Source organism: Tiliqua scincoides, chromosome 1 (genome assembly GCF_035046505.1).
Source record: "Tiliqua scincoides isolate rTilSci1 chromosome 1, rTilSci1.hap2, whole genome shotgun sequence".
Classification (NCBI taxonomy): Eukaryota; Metazoa; Chordata; class Lepidosauria; order Squamata; family Scincidae; genus Tiliqua; species Tiliqua scincoides.
In genome coordinates this window covers 251050248-251073871 of record NC_089821.1, presented here as the reverse complement: position 1 = coordinate 251073871, position 23624 = coordinate 251050248, and the positions used below count along the sequence as shown (strand labels likewise).

At 48.5% G+C, this 23624-nt stretch overlaps 1 protein-coding gene across 2 annotated transcripts; it reads left to right on the top strand.

Moving 5' to 3' along the window:
• Positions 1-11418: 11418 nt before the first annotated feature.
• Positions 11419-22982, top strand: HLX (H2.0 like homeobox). Of its 2 annotated transcripts, XM_066611696.1 has the most exons (4): positions 11419-12014; positions 14751-14930; positions 16065-16249; positions 22056-22982. In XM_066611696.1, exons 1-4 carry the CDS (start codon positions 11486-11488, stop codon positions 22449-22451), a joined length of 1290 nt encoding a protein of 429 aa, XP_066467793.1. In that variant the 5' UTR covers positions 11419-11485; the 3' UTR covers positions 22452-22982. The 2 variants fall into 2 exon arrangements, with proteins under 2 accessions (XP_066467793.1, XP_066467794.1); XM_066611697.1 differs by lacking the exon at positions 14751-14930.
• Positions 22983-23624: the final 642 nt, after the last annotated feature.

Below are 23624 nucleotides of genomic sequence, written 5' to 3'. Positions count from 1 at the left end.
CTCTGGACAGCAGACGGAGTTGCACCAAACTGCAACAATTAATACATTCTATGTAATATAGTTTTAAATTTAATAGTTACTATGGTGTATAGCCACATGAAATCAATCAGTGTACGAGTGTGTTTAGCTTTTCTTTGGTCCTGTCCCCCATTTTTCCGGGATGTGCTCCGTTTTGGGTGCCTTGTGCTCTTTGGTGCTTCTGACACCTGGTCACCCTGGTTCAGGGGGCCTGGGTGCTGCCTCCTGGCTGAACGGGTCTGGGACTGGCGAGGGAAGGGTGGCTGAGCCCCGGCCCTTCGCAGCCCAGGCGCTCCGCCAGGGAGCAGAGCAGCCCCTGCCCAAGCAGGAAGCGGCCGCTCCGGTCACGTCCTGTTGTTGCCGGGCTGCGACCAGCGGATGTGCTGCTGCTGCCCGAAATAGCCCCGGCTCCAGCACTGGAGGAGCAGCAGAAAGAAGCCCGGATTTCTTCCGCCGAGCGAGAGGAGAAGACTTCCCTTCTCCAGCCCGCGCCGCTTGATCTGCAGCAGCGATTGCTGGCCTGACGCACGTCCGCCCTGTGGGGCTGCAGCGCCAGGCGGGGAACCGGGCCGCACCAGCTGCCGCCCTCCCCTTTCATCTGGCCCAGAGGAACTCCCGCTCCAGCCCAGCCAGGCAGCGGGCAGAAAGGCTGGTCCTGCTGGGAGGAAGCCCCGTTGGCTAGAATGGGACTTACTTCTGAGTAGACAGGCAGGATTGTGCTCTAAGGCTGCAATCCTATCCATACTCTCCTGGGAGTAAGCCCCATTGACTAGAATGGGACTTACTTCTGAGTAGACGTGCATAGGCTTGGGCTCGGAGTCTGGAAGGAGGCATCACACACACAGATGCCCTCATTTGAAGGCAGTCCTGAGCAGGGCCTAAGGGGGGGGGGGTAAAGGAGGTAATTTGTACCCTGGCCCAGGGCCAGAAAGGGGGCCCAGGAGCCAAAAGAGGGGGCCCAGAAATTTCCTGGGATCTTATATTTTCCAATCTCATCCAGACTCACAACTCACACAGGATGCTTGGGGCATTACCATGGGCACATGGCAGCCACAAGCCATAAACACTAGGCCCAGAAATGCATATGTTCCTTAACACTGTTACATCTGGGAGGAAACTGGCCTGCTGCAGTAGCTCTTTAACTTGTGGATCCACTTGCCATGAAGGAGTGTATGGAGTGTAGGCAACCTTCAGTCTCGAAAGACTATGGTATCGCGCTCTGGAAGGTGGTTCTGGAACAGCGTCTAGTGTGGCTGAAAAGGCCAATTCGGGAGTGACAGTCCCTTCCACACTGGGAGCAAGTGCAGTCTGTCCCTGGTCTGTCTCCCTGGCTATGGCTGCCTGACTGCAGGTGCTACAGAAGTCAATTTTGGTGTGCACAGGACACTTTTCATTCTCGAGTGCTACTAAGTACAATGCTACTAATCTCCTGCAATGATTTTCTATATTTGAAAGATTTTAGAGAGTCTTAGGAGTGTGTTCAGTTTTCTGTATTACTGTATCTAGCTGCCAACGCCAGGGAAGGCAGGTAGACCTGAGCTCTGCATTGGGAAGACTTTTAGACCAAGGCTATTCCAGCTGTTGCCACTTTCCTCCTGCCTGTTTTACCCCCATTCTGCCCACCCCCATTGCCAACCTCAACTCTGTTTCACCTCCTCCCCCTTTAGGAAGGGGCCCAAAAGAAACTTCGCACCCCCTGATAAAATTCCTCTCAGAGGCCCTGATTCTGAGATGGTCCTACTTTGGCGCTTGATAATTGTGGTGAATAGAGCTCTCCCAGGTTTTCTCCCTCTCCCAAGAGGACTGGCATCCTTTTCACTGGACATGGACTCCTCCATCTCTGGAGATTCATGTTTCGCTCAGCCTTAACCCATTTCTGCCCAGCCTACAGCTGCATACATTTGATCCCTGTCGCATATATGCAATGTTGGGCAGAAGTTGCTTTAATTCATGTCCTTACTTCACATTCTTGTTGTTGTGTGACAAGCACTTGTTCTCTGTTCCAGGACAACTACGGTGGCGCGTGGCCACCTTCATGTACAGATGCATCAGGCCAGGCTGAAACAGTTCTGTCCTGTTATGCAATGGAAGGTAATAAACTCCAACAAGTCCCATTCATGCAGCCGGAGAGTACAATCCTGTGTGTTCAATGGGCGCTTACTCCCAGGAATGTGTAAATATATACAGGATTGTAACCTGAGGCGATTTATATTTACTCAGAAGAAAACCCATTGGGTCCCAGGGCCTCTGAGAGGAATTTTATCAGGGGGTACAAAGTTTCTTTTGGGCCCCTTTGCAAAGGGTGGGGTGTCAGAGTGGGGGAGGGTGGTGACTGGTGAGCAGAGTGGGGGCAGGGAGGGGCAAATCAGGGTGGGGGGAGGATGAAGACAACTGGAAAAGTCTTTGAAGCCCAGGTCTACCTACCTATGTGGCAAAGGCAGCTAGATTTAGTAATACGGAAAACCAAACACTCTCCTAAGTTTCTTTAAAATCTTTTAAATATAGAAAATCATGCAGAAAATTAGCATCATTGTATTTAGACTAACACTAGAATGGAAAGTGTCCTGGGTGTACCAAAACTTGCTTCTGCAGCAGCTGTAGTCTTGCAGCTGTGTCCCTGAGCTCCTTTACACTCCTTCATGATAAGAGGATCCACAAGCCAAAGAGCTACTGCAGCAGTCCAGTTTCCTCCCGGATTTGACACTGTGTTAAAGAGTGTCATGTATGCATTCCTCAGCATATATGGCTTGCCAGTAGCTGCAGACACACACTCCTGGTAGTGTCCCCAGCATCCTGTAAGGGCAATAAGTCTGAGTAGATAGGAAAATGTAAAATCCCAGAAAATTTCTGGGCCCCCTCCTTTGGCTCCTGGGCCCCCTTTTTGACCCTGGGTCCAGGTACAAATTACCTCTTTATCGCCCTCTCCTAGGCCCTGTTGGCTCCAACTGGATTTCCCTCTAAGTAAGTGTGAATAGGATTCCCACCTTAAAATTGCTTAAATCTGTGGCTGAACCAAGACCATAACGTTTGAAGTAAGACCGAATCACTCGGGGAGGCACAGCCATTCAAGACAGTGGCGTAGCTAGAGAGGGTGCAAAGCACCAAAGCACCGCGGTGTGCAAGGGGCCCCTCCCGCTCCCCTTGGGAGCCATTCCAGGCGGGGGAGCAAAACAGAGGCATTTTCTCTGGGTCTTCTCTTGCATTCGCCCCTGTTTTGCTCCCCCCGCCCGGAATGGCTCCGAAGGGGAGGGGGAGGGGCCCCTTGCACGCCGCGGTGAGGCTCCCTGCAGAACTTAGTGCTTTGCACCCCCTCTAGCTACACCACTGGCTGGGATCAAGCCCATCCAAGCTGCTGCGCGCTGGATGAAGGAAACAGCTGGAAGTGCACCTGCAGCACCCACCCACTGAACTGGATGAGAGCTCCTCTCAAGAGCGCGGGTGCTGCCCTGCTCTTGGGGAGTTCCCATTCATTCCAGCAGGGGCTTGGGAAAAAGAACTTCCGGACAGAGTGCGGCTCTGGCCAAAGGGGTGACATGAGCCCTTCATGTAACTGAATGTGAATTTGGGCCTGCCCAGAACTGAGGGCTGGATCGAGCATCGCCAGTTGTCAAACCGAAGAGAACATCCTATTGGTCATCACTATGACCAGCGGAGAGGCAGATTCTGATTGGCGGATTTCAGTGGCGTAGCTGAAGGGGGGCGAAGCACTAAGTTTTGCAGGGAGCCTCACCACAGCGTGTAAGGCCCTTCCCCTTCTGAGCCGTTCCAAATATCCTGACCCCCTCCCGGAATGGCTCCGAAGGAGAGAGGGAGAGGCCCATTGCACACTGTGGTGAGGCTCCCTGCAAAACTTAGTGCTTTGCACCCCCTCTAGCTACGCCACTGGTGGATTCCCAGCAAGGACCCTTTTGAGAAGCGGAAGCACGAATTGCAGAGGGCTAAGAAGATGCAACTATGGCCTCCTTTCCGTGAGCTCCTCTCCCCCTCACCTGCTGCCTCCTCTTGAGTTGCTAATTACTGTACTAATTTAGGCCACAGTGATTACGGCTTTCATTTTCAGCCTAAAACCATTGGGATTCATTGGGTCATGTTCAAAAGGGGCGAATACCTCGCGTGGCACGACTTGAAAGACGAGGTTGTAATTCTATGCACAAATACAGGGATCAGGGAGTAAGCCTCGAATTAAGTTACAGTATATGTGGGATCGGATCATCGAGCTGAAACTTCCCATATTAGCCTTGATGCACCCTATAAGATATGTCTAGTCTAGGGATCCCGTCTAAATCGATCGCGATCCAAAAGTACGAAGGTTGGAAAGTGAACCAGAGTCTGAATCCAGTAAAGGATCTTTTAAATTGGGTCAATACTAGTTAATGCTGCCTAGTGGCAGGGAATTCCACCGGTGAAATTGTGCGTTGTGTATTTGGTTTCCAAATACTGAACACATTTTTTTTTTAAATTATGCCTTAACGGTGTCCCACTTTCGCTAATCTATGGAGAAGATACATTTAAAAAAATCATTGGCTTTTGTGAATCGTGGAGCTGTTGAAAGTTTTTTTAAAAATAACATATGGTTCCCACCCCACCCATACAGTATTCCGTTACCATTCCATAAGGCACACTGGGGCCTAGCCCTAGGTCAAACTCTTTATTGTAACATATTTAGGAGAGTATTTCCTATGGGTTATTTTTAGATATCCTTAGACATTTAAAAGCTGATTGAGCTGTTTTTTTTGGTCTGCATCTTTCCTTGACTCAAAACGTGCTCCCCTCCCCCGCCTCCTAGTAAAGCAAAGCAGGTTGGATTCCATTGCAGATCAGTTTCCTCTCATTATTAGGGCTAGAAAAGGGGATAGAAGGGAAACGATTTCTTTGCGGAGGATCTGCTTGTGCCTGGGAGGTAAGAGGCCTAATTCCGGGTTCATGGAAGATCTTTGTGGGAGACCAGAACTTGGGATCTAAATTGAATCAGGAAAAATGCAATTGCACTTCATATCTCTCTCCTCCCTGTTTTTCAGCTGGAGCTTCACTGCGAGTGTTTGGGTGGCTTCACTCCTTCCAGACAAAACAAAAATACAGTAGAACCTCTTTAAGTTGACCACCCAAAGGACTGGAGAAAATGGGTCAACATAGGGAGGTGGTCAACATACGGAAAAAAGGCATTTAAATATTATCATGTTTAGCTCCCAGGACAACAAATGCAAGGCCAAGACTATTTAGATTGGATTTTTAAAAAGTTTTATTGCAAATATCAATGAGAATTGATCCTCTTGTGATGCTTACTTTTTATATCATCTATATCAAGAGACAGAGAATAAACAGCCCACAATCAGTGTTTAAAAAAAAAAACCTGAAAATTCATAAGCTTAAAAAAATTGTAAGTTAAAAAAAAATACTTGGTTTCATAGCAGACAGGCAGACCAATGCTACCCCTTGCCAGCCCATAGCATGTAGCATGTTACATAGCCCCCAACAGCTAAAAACAACAACAGTTTTTTACTTAGGCTGCCTGACCTCCACTGGGTCTCCTCAGATTCACTAAATGCCAGAAGGTGTTTGATAAGGTCCCTCACTAAAAGCTGTTGAGAAAACTCTGCAGTCAGGGAATAAGAGGACAGGTCCTCTCATGGATGAAGAACTGGTTGAGGACCAGGAAACAGGGAGTGGGTGTCAATGGGCAATTGACAAAAAAAGTGGAGAGAGGAGGAAAGTGGAGTGCCTCAAGGATCTGTCCTGGGACTGGTGCTTTTCAACATCTTCAGCATCTTCCAGGTCAAAAGACCTGGAAACAGGGATAAGCAGGGAAGTGGACAAGTTTGTGGATGACACAAAACTTTTCCAAGACGGGACAAACCAGAAAAAACACAGGCCCACAGTATCGCGTTCAGTGGGCAACTTACAGAGGGTAAGTTAATACTGCATTGGTATTAACTTAATTAATAATGCATTGGTCTGTGCAATGGTCGAAGTGGTCAAGCTACAACTTACGGAGGTGGTCAATATAGAGAGGTTGGTCTCCAATAGTGTATATGCAGTGTCTGTCCATACTGTGAAAATCAGGTCAACTTAAGGAGGTGGTCATTATAAAGAGGTGGTCAACTTTGGAGGTTCTACTGTATCAGTCTACACAAAGCAGATGAATAATTGACAGTCAATCCTGAGTTCATAATACTAGGTTTTCCATTGATTCGAATTCAGTTGCAACTGAAGAGCCATTTCCATCTCCATCCGTCACGTTTACATGGAAGTGAAGTGTCAGTGATAATTTGAACCCCAAACTTTTCAACCGAGGCGCCAGGCTATGTTAAGCCATTTGTGCCCAACGTTGCATTTACGCAACAAGGATAAAATGTGTACACTTGTGAGCTGGGCAAAAATGGTTCATTAAACTATTAACTGGGAAATTTGAGTCCCATTTCGAATCGAGTCCCATTGAGTCCCAGTCCAAATCGAACAAACTACATCAGGTTCGACCAGTCCCAGTACTTGGCTTTATTCTGTTTCCGGACTGGAATTCTTTTTCTTATGCAGACAACTAACAGTGGGCCTGCGGGCCACCTTCCACAGTCCATTCCATCTCTGCCTTTTTCATCCAATCCACCGGAGAGAGAAAATAGGGTCAGTTTTGCCATTTGGAGTCCACCCAGCCTGCTGCTGCCAGCCAGCTGTTAATTAAGCTGCTCATTTTGTTTCTAACTCTTTTTTTCCGTAAAAACCAAAGTACTCCAGCTCCATTTGAATTGAATGGCAAATCTTCCATTGAGATAACCTTGAAGGAATGTTGCACCCGCACAGCCTAGGCAAATAAGGCTGCTAGCCTATACACACTTGCCTTGGAGTAGGTCCCGCATCGAACTCAGAGGGACTTCCTTCTGCAAAGGCTTGTGCTGTAAAGTGGTCGCTTAAACACTTGATCCCAAGTCGTTTGAATTGCGGGAAGAAAGGACGTCTTGGACTCACTGAAATCAGGACAATTGACAGGTGCATTTTTCCTTCCCCCCCCCCCCGCACTCTCTCTCTCCGCCACACAAGCCAAGCAAATATACGCAGGATTCTCTCTCTCTCTCTCTCTCTCTCTCTCTCTCTCTCTCTCTCTCTCTCTCACACACACACACACACACACACACACACAAGCCAAGCAAATATACGCAGGACTGGGTCACTAATAGAGGAGAGATTCATATTGGAGCCTAAGTAGGTGTTCTTGGAAGGAAAGCGCATTTACTACTACTTTAAAAGATCGAGTTTTGAAGTGTATTTTCAACTGGCAGCCTCATCGCCCTTCTCTCACCCCTGCAAGCGCACTCGCTTCGAACTGGTGGCGATGAGGTCCTCGTAGTGAATGCCTCTCGGTTGGCTATTTACTCCCGAGTCATCACATATACGACTCATACCGTCCTCATGCAAGCGTCTTCCAGGCATCACCCTAAGGATCGCCAGACGAATTTCACCTGATGGCGATCATAGATTGGTGGGCAACTGGAAGCACGCATGTGTTTATTTATTTACGTCCTTTATATGCTGCTTTCCCACCCAAAACGGAACGCTCGTGGCCGGTTACCATAACAAGGATATAAGAATATAGTAAAATGTCATATAAACTTCATGAAAACAGCACCATCGTGATACGTGCATAATATATGTCACTTCGAAGCACACGTGTATCATATTCACATGTAAAGGAGCTAGTAAGGTACAGGTTCTTTGGGGGGAGGAAAGGGGGGCATTTTCTCTTCGAATTACTGAGAGGTGGGAGAGTCATTAGGACCGTTCCCCTTTGCCTTAACCCATCTGTGCATCAACCACTCCGTGCAACACGTGCAGGAAAGGAAGAACACACACGTGTCGGCCAACCGAACGCATCTTAACTCGGATGTAAATCGTGGTGGGCTAAGCGCATTCCCAACTAATTGTGCGTAGAATGACAGCCAGAGGTTTATGTACAAATCCATATTTGTACAAGAAAAAGACTACTGAGACAATCCCATAGACTACAAAAGGTAAATGGGAGTCCCAGGATTTAAGGTGTCTGAGCCTTGTCGCATTTAGAGTAGAATTCTTTACTCCATCTCCTTTCCAGTTCCACGCATTGGGGTGATGGGAGTTTTAGGGCAGTGGTGGGGGAGAGAATTGACAGTCCTGCGACAGGGTGAAAAGCACCAGAAAAATGGACACGTTCTCCAGCACTTCGACGGGTTGTTTTTCTACTGGTCTATTTTTCCACTACAATAATGAGGCTCATCAAATACTTTCAAAGTGGTCGGCTATAGGAACACAGCACCTACTATCTTGCTCTTTTAATTCACAGTGGCATCCTGAAGAAGGTAGGTCAGTTCTGCTATTGGTACCCAGATATAGAGGACCATCAACTCTGCGTGAAGACCCCTTGGATGAGCGCAAGCAGCACTGTGAAGACTGGTGCTATCAAGCCAAGACAGTAAGAAAGCAAAACAAACCAGGAGATGCCAATCCAAGTGGTGTCCATTTATTTCCCGTTGGGTGCCCTTTGGAGAGGCACACAGGTTGGGTCCTATTATTGAAATCACTGAGTTTTCACAGGGTTAGTCTTGCTGGATCGTGCCCTTTGTACGTCTTCAAGTTCAGTGGAAACTCTTGTGACTTTTCAATGATTTTATATTTGCTTCCACATCTTTAGTGTTGAAGTGTTGTTTGAAAACCAGTAAACTGCAAATGTGTGTGTTTGTTTTTTTTAAATTATCTGAATATGTGGGTGCATGTATGTGAAATGCAGAAGCAGTGGTGTAGCTGGACGGGGTGCAAAGTGCTAAGTTTTGCAGGGAGCCTCACAGTAGTGTGCAAGTCCCTCCCCCTCCCCTTTGGAGCCATTCCGGGCAGTGGGAACAAAACCGAGGCAAAACTTGCAAAACTTGCAAAACTTGCAAAACTGAGCGCTTTGCACCACCTCTAGCTATGCCACTGTTATAGGGACCCCTGTCTCGACTGCATGCACATGAAATCTTGATCTCTCTTTCTACCACTCCATGTGTCTATATTTGGGGCTGTACACTTAACCAGAGGCTACACACAGCTTTTGCAAGCTACTACTACTTCTATTTAAGTCAATTTTATTCCAGCCACTTCGGTGTAAATAAGAATATTTCAAATGCTAGATCTACTGTAAACTTATGGAGCGCAGACACTTATTAGTACATGAAATTTAGTGCAATGCCATATATTTATTGAGTAAGGGGACAATCCCACTCCCACTTATTTCCGTGGGACAGTCATGCTCCTAATAGATTCTTCTCCCCCTTTTAAACCATTAGGACCACCCTTTGAATAGATCACGACCTAAACGTTCTGTAAGGCTGTGACCCCATGCCTACTTACTTTGGAGCAAGCCCAATTGAGCTCTGTGGGAATTATTTCCAGAGTAAATTATTATTATTATTATTATTATTATTATTATTATTATTATTAGTAGTAGTAGTAGTAGTAGTAGTAGTAGTAGCAGCAGCAGCAGCAGCAGCAGCAGTAATAGTAATAGTAGTATTAGTAGTATTAGTATTTAAGGGATTCAAGGGATATTGAATATCCCATGCTCATTGTTAATAAACAATTGTTAATACACACCGGTCAACTCATTGTTCATTGTTAATATACACCCGTCAGTTCTCACCTATGTGGATCAAAGAAACCCCAAATATATTTTTCTTTTGGAATGTAATCTGAAGCGACTCACTGCTCAGTCCTACCGTGTCAGTTCAGAAGAAACTTCCACTGTTCAATGGGGTTTACTCCCAGGAAAGTATATAGGATTGCAGTCTCACAGCCCAATCCTATGCATGTCTACTCAGAAATAAGTCCCATTAGTGTCAATAGAGCTTACTCCCAGGAAAGTGTGGATAGGATTGGGCTGTCAGCCTGTTTGTGCTCAGTTAAGCCATTCTCCCCCTCCTTTCTTTTAATGATGGCCCTTTGCCCTACATTTTAATGCATCTTTTGTAAATCGTTTTAAGTTTTTTTGTGTGTGTATATACACAGAGTTCATGGAGTGTATGTAACCGACGTAATAAAGGGTATCTTTGAAATCGTGGCTGCTTTTTTTTTATAATGTACATTGTGACAAGAAGTCAGAAACTCAATTTTTTCAGAAAATATCAGTGGAAACACAGCTGCAGTAGTTTTGCCTCCCCCTTCCCGAATCCCCTTCTGGATACGAAAGACTTAGGGGAGGAGATTAAAATGCTTGAGGTGAAGGCCTATAAGTGGTCACATCCCTCCTATTTTCTCTTCGAAGTGTCGGTGAAAGAGTACAGAAAAAAATGTATTAAATAGATTTTGAAATTTTCAATAATAGAACATAAGAAGAGCCATCGCGTCCATCTAGTCCAGCTTCCTGCGCCTCACAGTGGCCCACCAGGTGCCTCAGGGAGCACAGAAGACAACAGGAGACCTGCATCCGGGTGCCCTCCCTCGCGTCTGGCATTGTGAGACAGCCTACTTTTAGGATGCACGTACACATGGCTTGTAACCTGTGATGGACTTTTCCTCCAGAAATGTGTCCAAACCCCTTTTAAAGGTATCCTGGCAGATGCCACTACCACATCCCGTGGCAAGAAGTTTCACAGAGTAACTGGGTAAGGAAATATTGTCTTCGTCTGCCCTAACTCTCCCAACACTTAATTTTAGTGGATGCCCCCTGGCTCTGGTGTGAGAGGGAAAAGAAGAACACCCCCCTGTCCACTTTATCCCTTTAGCACGTGGCAAGGGGGTCAGGAAGGTGGATGAGCCTGAATTAGACCTATTTGCGCGTCGCCCTTTCACACACAATCCGGATCACGAGAGGGTGTCTAAGGCTCTCAGCCAGAACCTTCCCTTCTTCCTCTTCTCCCAGGACGTTTCCTTAGAAGGAAGGGCGCCGGGAAGAGACGAGCGCTGAGAGCGAGGACTCCACCGGCTCCTCTGGGAGCCTCAGCAGCCTTGCTGGTAGGGCGTGGGCGGGTCTCCCATTGCACGCCACGCCCCTGCGGCCCCGATTGGTTCCTCTCCGTCCAATCAACTTCCAGGAAAGTTTTCTGCTGTGTACCAAAGTTTAATAAAAAGGACCAGGGAAAAAAAGAAGTGGGAGCGGGTGGGCGGAGGACGGGCGCTTCCCCCCGCCTCTTGCTCCTCCTCCCGGCGAGGGGAGTTTCAGCCTGGGGTTGTTGTTGTTGTCTTTGACGCGACTGGGCGGGTGCGCTGCGTGGCCTCGCTTCGCCTCCAGCGATGCGCGCGGGCCAAGAGGCATCTCGGCGCTGAGATCTCCGGGCTCTCCTTGGCTGAGGGAGGGCGGGAGGGAGGGACACGAGCCGCCGCTGGCTGGCCGGCCAGGGACGGAGCAGGGCTGCTTCCCTTTGCGGGCTGGGAACGAAGCGGCCGCGTACTGAGCCAGCAGGTCCGGCTGGGCTGCGCTGGGCTGGGCAGGAGTCGGGAGTGGAGGGGCGGCCGCAGGACCGGCAGGACCATGTACACGGCCGGACTGGCCCCTTTCTACGCGTCCAACTTCAGCCTGTGGTCCGCGGCGTACTGTGCCCCGGCAGGCCAGGGCGCTGGCGGCTGCTTCCCCCTGGATCCCTCCGGGCTCAAGAAGCCTTCCTTTTGCATCGCCGACATCCTTCACGCCGCCGCAGGGGAGCCCGCGCTGGACGGCTTGCCCGGGCCCCCCTCGGCCAACCTGGCCGCTCACTTAGGGGCCGTCCACGCCCACGCACAGTTCCACGCCGCCGCCGCGTCCCCGCTCAGACCCACCCCCCTGGTGGCCCCGGACTCCGCCGTCGCCTTCGCCTCCAGGCTCTCGCCTCTCTCGGCGACCTATCACCCGCACGCCCAGCACCACCGATCTCCCGCCGGAGGAGCCTCCAGCTGCGCGCCCAGCCAGCAGACCCAGCCCGGCTCGGCGCCCGCGCCCTCCAGCAAGGACTTGAAATTCGGCATCGATCGCATCTTGTCCGCAGAGTTCGACCCGAAACTCAAGGAAAGCAACACGCTGAGAGGTAGAGGAGAAGGAAGCCCCGCGGGCCTCTGGAGAACGTGTGAATTGAAGCCTCCCCCGTGTTTGGTGCTAGAATAGGAAAGGGTGTGTGTGCGAGTGTGTGTGAGACAGTTGTCTCACTTATCCAGTCAGGGCACAATCCTAACCAGGTCTACTCAGAAGTAAGTCCTATTGTGTTCAGTGGGACTTACTCCCAGGAAAGTGAGGTTAGGATTGTAGCCTTAGTTGTCGCACAACCCAGTGTGCCCAGTTTCCCTGCTGATTTGCCATTCGTCCATCAGTCTAGAGTCCAGACCACTGTGCTGTGGCACACTGGTGTACCATGAATGGTCCATAGGTGTGCCATGGGAACTTGGGGGAGGGTCATTTATTAGTAGGGCCACAGGGGCATGTGAGCCCCCCCCCCAGCAGCATAAGGTGCCTTGTCCATTGTCCAAAAACTGATGGTGTGCCTTGACAAATGTAGCACCTTGTCGGTGTGCCATGAGATGAAAAAAATTGAAAATCACTGGTCTAGACTCTGTCTGCTCCTATTTTGCATACCAAGGTGCCCCCCTCCCGGGACGGATGACAGATAGACAGATAGATAGATAGATCTCGCTCATTTCAGCAGATTTTATGGCTAAGGTTCCAGTGCACTCTATATATGTGTGGCTGCAATCCTAAACACAGTTTCCTGAGAGTAAGCCCCATTGAACAAAATAGGACTTGCTTCTGAGTAGACCTGGTTAGGATTGTGCCCTGTGTCTGTCCCTTCTGTGGTAGCAGGAGATCTCGATAAAATATCCTTAGTCCTACAAAAGCTACAGAGCCCAATCCATGCATGTTTACTCAGAAGTAAATCTCATTGTAGTCAATGGGGCTTACTCCCAGGGAAGGGAGGATAGGACTGTGGTCTCTGGCACAGTTCAGCTGTTCAGGTTGAAGGTGCCTAAGTAGAGCACCCAGGTAGAAAAGGGACAGACTCGCTTGCAGTCGCCAGTTCACGTGTTGGTAGCTTATCACTACAAGAAAGATAAGTGTCATCGCCACAATCTTTGCGGCTTTCCGAAGCAGGCTTTCGGGGTAGGAAGACGGAACCCAGCGCTGCCCACTTGGTGCGGTTGCTTAACGGAACGAAGAGTTGGGCAAGAGGATTGCCTCAAAAGTTTCAGAATCCTCAGATGAGAGTTCAGGCTATTCCGGGCACATTCACTTGAAAATGAATGCGCTGCTCTTGGGCTCACTTCCCTTTGAGATCAGCAGGGCTCAGTCCTCGGTTTAGGGCCCAATCCCTTCTAACTCTCCAGCACTGACGTAGCCCTGCTGAATCTGGCAGGGGAGGGGGAGCAAGGAGGCCTCTTCAGGGCTTACCCCAGGGGCTGCGTTACGGCTGCCTCAGCGCCAGAAAATTGGAGAAGATCGGGCCCTTAGTTGGACTGGTGATCAGATGAAAGATCCAGAATCAGTTGCCCTGCTAAACGGAGTGTGGAATCCAAAGAATTGGCCACTAATAGTACGCAGGTCTGCGGCAGTGTATAAAAACCATCCTCTTTTGCAGTCAGTAGTGAACACTCCCTTTGACCCCAGGAATTGTACCCCAAATAGTTTTTTTTTTTTTTTTGCTTTACTGTTCCTTTTGCTAAACACCCTGACATTCATTCCCAGGGTGCCCTTTTAACAACAGAAACACAACACGCTATTCTGGAGGTACACTGTCCAGCTCGTCCTCCAGTTAAGGTCGAGGGCTTGGACTGAAACTTGCTGGGCTTTCAATTTAGCTGAAAGCCTTCGGTTTTCAGAGGAACTTTTTTTTTTTTTTTTTTGCCAAATAAATACATTCTTTATTTCCTTTCCATATAAATTCAAGTTAATCGAATTAAGGGGCTGCTGGATCTGGCCGTAAGAATGCAATCCAGATGCTGTAGCAAAATCAATTGTCTCCTTGCTCTTGACGTGGGATACTGTTTACACAGAGGAAAAAAGTACCTTTTTTTTTAATGTGGAAAAGGCATAGGCCTTGTAAAAACTGCTTTCCTCTTCCCCAATCATGTGGCCTCCAAACATGCAGGACCTCTTCTCACTTCCTTCTGCCATCACACAGCCTTAGACCTTGGGGGAAAGAAGGATCCATGAAACCAAGTCTTTATCGAGCCAATCCAAACCTCTTCACTTGGGAAAGAAAGATCCCCCTCTTTTCCTTTCACCTGAGCTTGCAAAACTCCAGCCTGCTCACTCTGGAAAAGCTGAGTGGGCTTCAGCGGGGGTTTTTCTGCCACAGTTGGAGTTTTGAGCCTTGCAACCCATATTAATTCCCTGGCCACCTTATTACCCGTATTACCACCATTAATTGGGCCTGGCCACCATATTACCCGGAAGTAAATCCCATTGGTTTGGATGGCACCGAATCCCTTGGAAGGATCCATAAGATTTCTGCCTGACTTGTTTCACAGAAATGAGTTGGACTGTGCTCGGGAAGGTATTTGAGGTTAGAATGGAGAAGTGAAACTAATGACGCTTGCTTCCAAGTGTAAACACCTATCAGATCGGGCTTCAAGACTGTCTTCTTGCCAGGCTTATGGGGAGGAAAGGGGGTCTGAGTACCACCATCGTCCAACTGAACAGCAATTAAAAGTCATTTTAACCCCCCCCCCCCCGCAGATTCACAATCCCAAGGGTAGGGTGGTGGAAGTCTCATGAGGACGTGCCTCTTTCTTCTTGCCTTGTAACAGAGTTCTCCTTGTTCCTGTGCCCACAGATCTGACCTCCTTATTAACCGCCAGCCGCCCAAACGGGGTTCATGTCCCTGCCTTGCAGCCTCCAGCCGGCCAGTTCTTCGCGTCTCTAGAACCCATTAACGAGAGCTCCGGGATCCTGGGGCCCTTAAACACAACCCCAAGGAATTCAGTTCAGCACCAGTTTCAAGACACTTTTCCAGGTACAAAACCTTCTCCTGTTCAAACCCCTAGCACGGCTCAGTTCGGTAACGGACCTGGCCCCTGTGCCAACCTGGGGCCAGGTCCGCACGCCGCCCTCCCCTGCAACACATGGCCCCTCCCATACTTATCCTCCCCAGGCCTTACCGCCCCTTCCAGAGCCTATCTTCTTAACGACTGCCTTCCCCTTCACATTTACCTGGGAGTAAACCCCGTTGAAATCAATGGGATTTACTTCCGAGTAAATCTCATTAAGAATCGGAGTGGCCGACTAGGATTCCGACTGCCTGATCCTAAACCCGTCAACGGTGTCAGCAGAACTTCCTTCCAAGCAAAGGGACTTAAGTAGGGGCGCCACTTCATTGTTCAGTGGTGAATATTTATCTGATCAGGGTGTAAGAGAGACAATAGGCAGTCAAGCCTGATCTTTGTGGTCTGAGAGAAACGAAGAAAGGGGACTTTTGCCCCTCTGTGCCTTGCCTTAATGGCCCCCTGCTTCTAGAACAGTTCCCAAACTTTTTAGCATTAGAATCCGCCTAAAAAAAACACAAACTATGCTAACCACTCAAACCTCAGGGGCTATAAAGGTTATTTGGCCATAGTCCTCCCCCCAGCTAGCAGATTGTTTAACCATGATGCACATAATTTAATCTAATTGTCCAGTCTAGTCAATTGTCAGTTTCATGATTCACCAAAAATTGGGTTGAGACCCACTGGTGGGCCACGGATCCACAGTTTGGGAACCACTGTTCTAGAAGATATAGGCTTCAATTGAAGAGGAATCGGTAGAGTTTTAACTCTGGGGAAGCAATGGTGGCGGCGGGGGGGGGGTAAATCAAGGGTTAATGATAAGTAGTCCACCTCCAAGGAGAATAAGGGAGTGGAAGTAACACTGTGGGAGGGGGTGTTAAAATAACAGAAGGATCTGCAAAGGAGAACTCTCTCCGAAAACACAGAGGTTTAAGTGGTGCAGTAAAATTTGGGGAGGGGGTCATATATTGTGCTATTTTCAGATGGAAGAAGGACGGCAGAAAATGTAGAACGAAGGCATGAGTGTGTCTTTAAAGGTGCCCCAGTGGCTTGTTACCCACCCAGCCACCCCCAAAATGAAATATCTTATCTCTCTTTTTGTTCAGGTCCCTACGCGGTCCTAACGAAAGACACGTTGCCCCAGACTTACAAACGGAAGCGGTCCTGGTCCCGAGCGGTTTTCTCCAACCTCCAGAGGAAAGGCCTGGAGAAGCGCTTCGAAATCCAGAAATATGTCACCAAACCGGACCGAAAGCAGCTCGCAGCCATGCTGGGACTCACGGATGCGCAGGTACTGCCTCGATTTGGACCCCTGTTCTGACCAGTCAGTCTTAACTCAAAAGTCCGGTTAATGAGTTAGCCAAATTGCAACAGAAATCCATTCCTTTCTCTTGGATTTCAGTAGTAGGGCAAGATGTTTATTTATTATTATTATTATTATTATTATTATTATTATTATTAAGCAAAGCAAATTCCACTCGTACAAATCTCTACTCAGAGGTGCTTCCTGGTAAGAGTGTGCAGGATGGCAGCCTTAAAGCCAAATCCTAATCGTACCTCCTGAGAAGCAAGTCCTCCAATTGGTTCCATGGGACAAGATCCCCCAGTAAGTGAACATGGGATTGCAGACCTACAGATGTTCATAGGATGACCTACAAACATCCTATGCATGTTTACTCAGAAGTGCTCAATCCTAACAGTGCTCTCCGCCGGCGCAAGTCACCTGAGCTGGCCTGTAAGGCCCATAAAGCATGTTTGCGCCTCTTCGCGTGCCTGGCGGCCCAGGCGCAGAAGCGGAAGAGCAGGGTGCGGGTCAGAACCCGGCACTTGTGCTGAATCCTGATCCCATTCCCAAGCAGAGTGGCGCCTTTCCGGGCTGCTTGGATATGCGCCACCTGTTTAGGTGGCGCAGATCGGAATAGACTCGGCCCAATCCTATCCAATTTTCCAGGACCGGTGCAGCGGTGTCAGTGGTACTGCATCCTTTGATGGGGAGGCAGTCGCAGAAGCATTTGTTCCCTTACCTCTGGGGCTGCATTGCGGCTGGCTGCATCGGTGCTGGAAGGTTGGGTAGGCTTGAGCCCTCATTGTGCCTGCTGCAGCTCCTCCAGGGGTAAGGGGAAGTGTTCCCCCTTGCCCCCAGGCTGAGTGTTTGCAACCTGCTGGCCTCCCTGTTCCAGCCAAGTTAGGGCTGGGGTGTTACTCCCCGGTAAGTGTGTTTAGGATTGTAGCCTTTTGTAGCGAACTCCCTAGAAGTTTTTCACAGAAGCAACCCGCCTCCTATGCCTCTTGCTCCCTGGGTTCAGTGGGTCTTACTGGCAGGTAAATGTGCATAGCATGGTGGGCATCGGTTGGTCTTTAAGATGCACAAGACTTCTTTGGGTTGGGGATAAACAAAATACACAAGCAAAGCCCCGAGGTGCTTACAATCTAAGGTTGCAAGCCCACTTGTGTCAGCGTAAGTCCCATGGCGCTCAGTGGCACTTCCATTCAAGCAAACGTGTACATAGGATCGGGACTGCACGTTTAGACAGTGCGTATTTGCGTGAAGATTGGAGTGGAAGAGGAGGAAAGAGTAAGAGCAACGTCCGTCTGGGCTAGTTCGCCCTCTGCCCCCCCCCCCAAACTTAATTTGTAAAGGACTGCAGAGCTAATAGGAGAGATTTTCACATCGCTCCGTGCTTAAGTCAGTCAATAAATACAAGTCGATTTACTGAACCGAGCGGGGAAAAGGTCTATAACTTAGCACTAAGATTTATGTCAGTTACACCCCGGAGTGTTTATGTTGGCTGCGAGTGGAAAATGCCAGAGAGGAAGGACGACAGTGGCTGGGAGGAGGGTTGAGAATCAAGGACCGGAGCAACGTGTAATCCTCGTAGGGAAGGTAACTGAGTAAATGGGGTGGGGGTGGGGGGTGGAGTGGGTGCGCGCGCAATCTCTTGCTAGGAGGTACTAAATAGGAGGGAGTGAAAAGGTGCCCCCCCTCCCGTTCTGAATCCCGCCCAACACATCATCAGGGAAGGCTGTTGTAAAGGAAGATCTATTTCTGGTCTTCTTTTCGTTTGTGTGTGTGTGTGTGTGTGTGTGTGAGAGAGAGAGAGAGAGAGAGAGAGAGAGAGAGAGAGATTTTACAAGAGAAAAGTCCTGTTTTTGAGGAATGGACAGGCATTTGGCTTCCATCTGAGCAGCTTAACACACCACTTCCAGTGGTCCTAGAATAGTAGACAATTCCAACTGGACTAGACTAGACTTCGGTTGAACTTGCTGATTGCCAGAGACGCATCTCAATAGCACCGTATAGCACAGTGGTTCCCAAATTTTTTGGAACTGGGACCCACTTTTTAAAATGACACTCTATCTGGACCCATCTAGGTTTACCATCTAGGTTTCTAAGAAAAAGGAGATCTGGAATGAAACAATATTTTATTTATTTATAAATAATATTAACCAGAACCTCAGATATTTATTTCCCTATATTTACACATGCTTGCAAACTTAGGAGCTCAACTCCATGCAGGGCAATTAACAGCTACTTTGCAAACTGTGGGAGCTGAGCCCCTTGCAGGGTAATGAGCAGCTACACTATTTTTGAATTGCTTGAGGCAATTAACTATCTGATCTTTCCATCACCCTTTGGCAACCCACCAAAAATCAGGTCATGATCCACCAGTGGGTTCTGACCCACATTTTGGGAACCACTGGATGGCAAATTATGACTCAAAAAGAGGCAGGATCACTCTCTGATCCCAGAACTTATTCCATGTATGACAGCATTCGCTGCAGAAAACCTTCTGCTTATATGCGAGAATAAATATCTTATATATGTGTGTATGCCATGAATTCGCATACATATATTTATAAATACACAAAAATATATTATGTATTATTATGGCACTCCATGCAAATCAAACACTTATACACTCATAAGCTGTTGTACTTTATATATTCAATTTGCACATATGGATGTCTTCCTATTATGCATTTATACATCAGTAACTAGGAACTTCCAAAAAAAAGGATAGATTAGGGTATAATATATATGTTGGCTTTGATTCAGTTAAAGTTAGTCTTTTGAATGGACTGAGGCTGCAATCCTATCTACACTTTACTGGGACTAAACCTCATCGACTATAATGGGACTCACTTATTATTATTATTATTATTATTATTATTATTATTATTATTATTATTATTATTATTATTATTAACAACAACAACAACAACAATATAAAAGAGTATTTATATACCTCTTTTCAACTAAAAGTTCACAAAGCGGTTTACAGAGAAAAATCAAATAACTAAATGGCTCCCTGTCCCAAAAGGGCTCACAATCTAAAAAGATGCCAAGGAATACCAGCAGACAGTCACTAGAACAGACACTGCTGGGGTGAGGTGGGCCAGTTCCCCTGCTAAAAAAAGGAGCACCCACTTGAAAAAGTGCCTCTTACCCAATTAGCAGGGGTTAGCACTTCTTTGTAGACATGCATAGGATTGGCCTCTGAGTTACGTCTGAGTAAACATACCGAGGATCCGACCGAAGGAGTATTGAAAGCAACAGGAGAAGTTATTCAAGACTCAGGCTGCAATCCTATGCATAGACTTACCTGGGAGTAAATCTTATTGAACGCAATAGGGCTTACATGCTGTCCCTTTAGCTGCGTAGGGGCTGATTGTATTATTATGGTTGTAACCATGTGGCTGTGTCCTGCTTAGCTGAGAATGGGAATGAGGGTTATGGTTGAATCCCATTTATCTGGAAATGTCCCACTTAATATTGCGGAACTTACTCTGATACGACCATTGTTTATGTTTGTGATGGTCTACTGCTGAAAACCGATAAGATTGTTATTACTGCTCTGTGAGGCAGACTAAAACGTGGTTCGCCACTGAATAATACAAAAGACTCCCATTTATAAATGGATACAGGTTTCCAAACTTTTTAGCACTGTGATCCACTTTTTAAAAGTGATCCTCTATGGGACCCTCCTATATTTAAGATAATAAAAGAAGTTTCACTTTATGAGAAAGTTCAGGGGGAAAGTTAAGGATACCCCACTGAAATCAAAGGGCCTTGCAATGGTTTACCGTAGCTAGATTTAATAATGGTCGACCAGATGTTGCAGTGGATCTCTAGAAAGCATCGTGACCTCATTTCTGTGTGACATGTACAAGCCGAGCAATCCAGGTCAGCTCTGCCACAGCCTGCCTCTTTATGGTCAGCAGCAGAGCATAAACCTCCAAAGGCTCTTGGAACAAGAAATGTGCTGACTTGCTCTCCAGGCTTTGCCTTAGAAAGTACTGCTGGGTGCACAGTCAGGGGGACTGGATGCCATAAGCACAAAAGAGGACAGGGCACTCCCAAATGTAGGACAGCCTAGAAAAATGTGGGACGTGATAAATTAAAAGTTAAAAAGACTCATCTATTGATTTCATGAGGTTAATTTAAACACTGTATTACTTATTAAATTTAAAACTATCATTTAAATCATATCATTGATTAATTACATGAAGGCTCTGTGCTGCCCACTCATAGGGAAAAGGAGGACACTTAAGTTTTTTTCTAGGCACGAGGCTAAAAAAGAGGACGTGGTCACACAGTCCACATAAGAACAGCCCCACTGGATCAGGCCATAGGCCCATCTAGTCCAGCTTCCTGTATCTCACAGCGGCCCACCAAATGCCCCAGGGAGCACACCAGATAACAAGAGACCTCATCCTGGTGCCCTCCCTTGCATCTGGCATTCTGACATAGCCCATTTCTAAAATCAGGAGGTTGCGCATACACATCATGGCTTGTACCCCGTAATGGATTTTTCCTCCAGAAACTTGTCCAATCCCCTTTTAAATGCGTCCAGGCCAGTCGCCATCACCACATCCTGTGGCAAAGAGTTCCACAGACCAACCACACGCTGAGTTCCTCCAGCCTTTGTCAAATCTCAGAGGAGACTTCCCTCTCCTTGCCAGAGAAGAGATCTCCTCCTCCTCCCTCCCGATCCTGTGCTGCTTTGTCACCTTTCGGTCGGCTGATGGCGCACAACTGGGCCAGTACCAGCCCTTTTTCTTCCACGCCCCGCGTTTTTACTGGAACGTTGCTGCCTTTTCCGGTGGCCCAGCATTGGGAGATTTTTAACGTTGGCTTTCAGTCCACGCTGGAAGCCTGTGGGGGGGGGGGGGGGAATCGAGGTCGCAGCTGGTCATGTGTCCATCCCAAGAGGCAGGCGTGATGACGTCCCCAGTGCAACCACCTGAAGCAACCGCAAGGAAAGGTGGGGTTCAAGGCGGGCGCAGCGACTTCTCCTTCGCTTCAAAGACTTCCAGCCGCAGCTGAGCGTTGCGCTCACGTCCTGACCCAACCAGATCGTTTCAACTGGCTGCCACCCGTGGGCGTTCTGCATACTGGATACTGTATTCCCACGTGACGGCTTTGGGGGCCAGGCCGGGCCAGATAGGCCCAGCAGTGAAATGAAGGTCTTGTAGATAGATGTGATCGTAGGAAAGATGAGTGGGGGAAGGGCAGGGGATGGCGAGGCTTGGAAGCGGACCCCTGTAGCCAGGGGTGCCTGCGGGCGAGGAGACCGCTGGCTCAGGAAGGGGACGTTGATGTGTGCTTTGCCCTGCAGGAAAGAAAGAAGAGATGGTGCACAGGTGTAGCACATACTGGATTAAATAAATAAATAAATAAATAAATTACGTCAGGCAGATGTCCTTGTGGATGAGGATTTACCAGCTGATAAATGTGTTTTTTGATAATAATAATAATAATAATAATAATAATAATAATAATAATAATAATGTAATATATACTATAATAATGTACTGCTTACACTCCTAAGACCTATACAGTTACTTTCTGGGGGGGGGGGAGCTAATGCCTTCTGAAATACCCTACGGTACTGTCTTTTTTTTTTCAGTTGTGCCCATGAGGACTAGAATGTTTTTCTCTTTTAAAAGTCACTATGAAATCCTTCCCGTGACGTTCCGGGGCGGGGGGCAAGCCCAGTGTGGGGACGGGAGTGGCTGGCTGCCGTACCTGTAGGGCTGCGCTCTGCCTGCGGGGCGGGCGAGCAGAGCTGAGCGTGTCCCGCGTTGCCTTGCAGGTGAAGGTCTGGTTCCAGAACCGGCGCATGAAGTGGCGGCACTCGAAGGAGGCGCAGGCGCAGAAGGACAAGGAGAAGGAGCCGGCCGAGAAGGCTGCGGGGGGCGTCGGGGCGCCCGCGGAAGGCGAGGCCGAGCGCAGCCCGAGCCGTTCGGAAGGCGAGAGCGAGAGCAGCGACGCCGAATCCCTCGACCTGGAGCCCTGCAGCGACGCTGAGCGAACTGAGGGAGGGGCCGCTGCAGAGAAGTCCCTGCCGCGGCCGAGCCCGGAGCTGCACCACCCGACTGGATCGGAGACTGCGGCTCGCTGCGAGCCGCCTTTGGCTCCCGGAGGCCTGGACCAAGGCAGAGAACTGCCGCGGCGCCCGGAGCCCCTTTGCCTGCGGGACTCCCCGTGACTGCTTTCCCGCAGCCGGCTGGAAGCCACCGAGAGACCCGGCTCCCAGTGATCGCTCCCGCTGGAGTTGCGGGAGGTGCACCGTGGAGTGCGGGAGGTGGACGTGGAGTGCCAACCCCTCTTGCGGGCGGAGAGAGGAAGGGTCAGAGGCAGCCACCTCCTGAATGGGTGGCTGTGGCACAGCAGGCAGAGGTGACCACCCCGACTGCGGAGGGTGCCCTGTGCTCATCGCCCGCCAACCGTGGTGGGCTCTATGTGGGGACAGAGCATCAAGAACCCGCAGACGTAGACTTGGGGAGACTTTCCACACGTTGCTGACTGAGGGGGCTTCTGGTGGATGGATGAGCCCCTCAGGCCTACTCAAGCACAGAGATGTCTCCTTTCTCCTCTTTCGGCCCCCCTGAAGTATCCCAGTGCCCCTCAACGTCCCCGTCATTCACACTGTGAAGTATTTTGCCACCCCACCCCCCCCCCATCCATCCATCGCAGATGTGTTGCTTTGTATAATCTGGCCAAGAAATACTGCACTGAAGGGGAGAAAAAAGTAGGCTGTAAATATATTGTTTGTTAAATTTGTCACGCCTGTTTTATTTCCTCTTAGGAGAGACAGAGCGATCTGTTCAGCCAGAAAAAGGATTTGGGATGCAAGTCCCTACATAGGACCTCTCTGAACAGTCGAGTCAGAGACCATCCCCTGCCCCCCTCTCTGTCAATAAATAAGCAGTTTGATTTGTCACAGAGGATGGCTCCAATCCCTTGCTATTGAACTATGGCAAAAGTCACTGAAATTTACCTTCCTGAAGATGAATTGAGAAGCACTGTATAAAATCAATACTAAATTGTGCGCTTTATTTAGTTGAATCAGGTATAAGCAAGACACCAAACAACATTTGAGCAGTGGTTCCCAAACGTTTTAGCACCAGAATCCACTTTTTTAAACAACACTCTCTCGGAACCCTCCTCGGTTTACCAGACTTTTAAAAGAGGAGATCTAGGGAGAAAATTAATTAATTAATTAATTAATTAGAACCTTCTCGTGGAATTAATTAAATTAATTAATTAATTAAAGTAGTGATAACCAGAAAAAAGACCCTCAAACATTTATCTCCTTATGTTTACACATGCTTGCAAACTGCAGGAGCTGAGCTCTTTGTAGGGTAATGAGCAGCTACAG

What these genes read in the sequence shown, in the direction of transcription:
- HLX (XM_066611696.1), top strand. Translation starts at nt 11,486, where the DNA reads ATGTACACGGCCGGACTGGCCCCTTTCTACGCGTCCAACTTCAGCCTG. An exon ending in GGAAAGCAACACGCTGAGAG is followed by an intron (nt 12,015 to 14,750) that starts GTAGAGGAGAAG and finishes CTGTGCCCACAG; the next exon opens with ATCTGACCTCCTTATTAACC. An exon ending in TGGGACTCACGGATGCGCAG is followed by an intron (nt 16,250 to 22,055) that starts GTACTGCCTCGA and finishes GTTGCCTTGCAG; the next exon opens with GTGAAGGTCTGGTTCCAGAA.